At 45.7% G+C, this 2,670-nt stretch overlaps 1 protein-coding gene across 1 annotated transcript in view; it reads right to left on the bottom strand.

Annotated features, from left to right (window-relative positions):
• The window catches only part of LOC121839423, a 10,295-nt gene extending 8,818 nt beyond the window's left edge, over positions 1-1,477 (bottom strand). Inside the window, exon 1 of the mRNA XM_042298516.1 lies at positions 1,364-1,477. Coding sequence (XP_042154450.1) covers positions 1,364-1,397 — 34 coding nt within the window. The 5' untranslated portion in view covers positions 1,398-1,477. The remainder of the gene's footprint in view (positions 1-1,363) is intronic.
• Between the last annotated feature and the right edge of the window lie 1,193 nt (positions 1,478-2,670).

Below are 2,670 nucleotides of genomic sequence, written 5' to 3'. Positions count from 1 at the left end.
GATGTTGGAACATTGCTGCTATAACAGCCTCCAGTCTTCTGGGAAGGCTTTCCACTAGATGTTGGAACATTGCTGCTATAACAGCCTCCACTCTTCTGGGAAGGCTTTCCTCTAGATGTTGGAACATTGCTGTGAGGACTTGCTTCCATTCAGCCACAAGAGCATTAGTGAGGTTGGGCGATTAGGCCTGGCTCGTGTTCCAATGTTCCAATTCATCCCAAAGATGTTCGCTGGGGTTGAGGTCAGGGCTCTGTGCAGGCCAGTCAAGTTCTTCCACACCGATCTCGACAAACCATTTCTGTATATTCCTCACTTTGTGCACGGGGCATTGTCATGCTGAAACAGGAAAGGGCCTTCCCCAAACTGTTGCCACAAAGTTGAAAGCACAGAATCGTCTTGAATGCCATTGTATGCTGTAGTGTTAAGATTTCCCATCACTGGAACTAAGGGGCCTGAACCATGAAAAACAGCCACAGACCATTAGTCCTCCTCCACCAAACTTTACAGTTGGCACTATGCATTCGGGCAGGCAGGTTCTCCTGGCATCCGCCAAACCGAGATTCATCTGTAGGCCAGATGGTGAAGCGTTTCCACTCCTCCTGAGTCCAATGGCGGCAAGCTTCACACCACTCCAGCCAACGCTTGGCATTGGGCACGGTGATCCTCGGCTTGTGTCTTAGGCTCGGCCACGGAAAACCCATTTCATGAAGCTCCCGACGAACAGTTCTTGTGCTGACGTTGCTTCCAGAGTCAGTTTGGAACTCGGTAGTGTTGCAACTGAGGATAGACGATTTTTACCACCTTACGCGCTTCAGCCCTCAGCAGACCCGTTCTGTGAGCTTGTGTGGCCTACCACTTCATGGCTGAGCCGTTGTTGCTCCTAGACATTTCCACTTCACAATAACAGCACTTACAGTTGTCCGGGGCAGCTCTAGCAGAGCAGACATCTGACAAACTGACTTGTTGGAAAGGTGGTATCCTATGACGGTGCCACGTTGAAAGTCACTGAGCTCTTCAGTAAGGCTCATTCTACTGCCAATGTTTGTCTATGGAGATTGCATGGCTGTGTGCTCAATTTTATACACCTGTCAGCAACGGGTGAGGCTAAAATAGCCGAATCCACTAATTTGAAGGGGTGTCCACATACTTTTGTATATATGGCGTATTAGGCAACATCAACTGAAGGGTATGGAAGGAGAGTGATAACAGAGAGAGAGAGATAACAGAGAGTGAGAGTGATAACAGAGAGAGAGAGAGATAACAGAGAGAGAGAGAGATAACAGAGAGAGAGATAACAGAGAGAGAGAGAGTGATAATAGAGAGAGAAAGGTGCTGTTGAACCATAAACAACTGATAAACTCACCCAGGATATAAAGTGGAATGAAGATCGATGCCATATTGTTGATTTATCAATAGTTCCGTCTGCATCTGAAGGGTTGAGGCAGAACCAGGTCCGTCACACGTGAAGACAAGAAAGTCTTTTTCTCTTCTTCAGTGTCTCTCTGACAGGAATTGAGTCACAGACCACAAACAGCTGGGCTGTCTCTCAACAGTGTAAAGTGACTTCCTCCCTCGTCTCCTCTCCTTCATCTGCACTGAATCCTCCTGACTCAGAATCAACGTGCTGAAAACAATATATTTTACAGGTTGCAAATGTATGGTTTCATCTGCCCAGTGGGTTCATAAAGGAGAGAAATTAGAGGAGAAGAGAGGAGATGAAAAGAGGAGATGAGGAAAGGAGATGAGGAGATGAATCTGCTTCAGACTATTGAGATGCAGCCCTGGTCCTCCTCTGACAGGATGCTGAGCACTCTGACACTCTCTCTCTCTCTTTCTCTCTCTGACTCTCTCTCTCTCTCTGTCACTCTCTCTCTTTTCTCTCTCTGACACTCTCTCTCTCTGATACTCTCTCTCTGATACTCTCTCTCTCTCTGACACTCTCTCTCTGACACTCACTCTCTCTCTCTCTCTCTGACACTCTCTCTCTCTGATACTCTCTCTCTCTCTGACACTCTCTCTCTGACACTCTCTCTCTGACTCTCTCTCTCTCTGACACTCTCTCTGTCACTCTCTCTCTCTGACACTCTCTCTCTCTGACTCTCTCTCTCTCTGACACTCTCTCTCTGTCACTCTCTCTCTCTGACACTCTCTCTCTGTCACTCTCTCTCTCTGACACTCTCTCTCTCTCTGACTCTCTCTCTCTCTCTGACACTCTCTCTCTGTCACTCTCTCTCTCTGACACTCTCTCTCTCTCTGACTCTCTCTCTCTCTGACACTCTCTCTCTGTCACTCTCTCTCTCTGACACTCTCTCACTCTCTCTCTCTCTCTCTCTCGCTGTCGCTGTCTCTCTCTCTCTCTTTCTCTTGCTCTCAATCAAAATTCAATTCAAGGTGCTTTATTGGCATGGGAAACATATGTTAACATTGCCATAGCAAGTGAAGTAGATAATAAACAAAAGTGAAATAAAAAATAAAAATGAACAGTAAACATTATACTCACAAAAGTTCCAAAAGAATAAAGACATTTCAAATGTCATATTATGTCTATATACAGTGTTGTAACGATGTACAAATAGTTAAAGTACAAATGGGAAAATAAATAAACATAAATATGGGTTGTATTTACAGTGGTGTTTGTTCTTCACTGGTTGACCTTTTCTTGTGGCAACA

This window comes from Oncorhynchus tshawytscha, linkage group LG15, assembly GCF_018296145.1.
Source record: "Oncorhynchus tshawytscha isolate Ot180627B linkage group LG15, Otsh_v2.0, whole genome shotgun sequence".
Taxonomy (NCBI): domain Eukaryota; kingdom Metazoa; phylum Chordata; class Actinopteri; order Salmoniformes; family Salmonidae; genus Oncorhynchus; species Oncorhynchus tshawytscha.
This window is presented reverse-complemented; position numbering and strand designations above follow the sequence as displayed.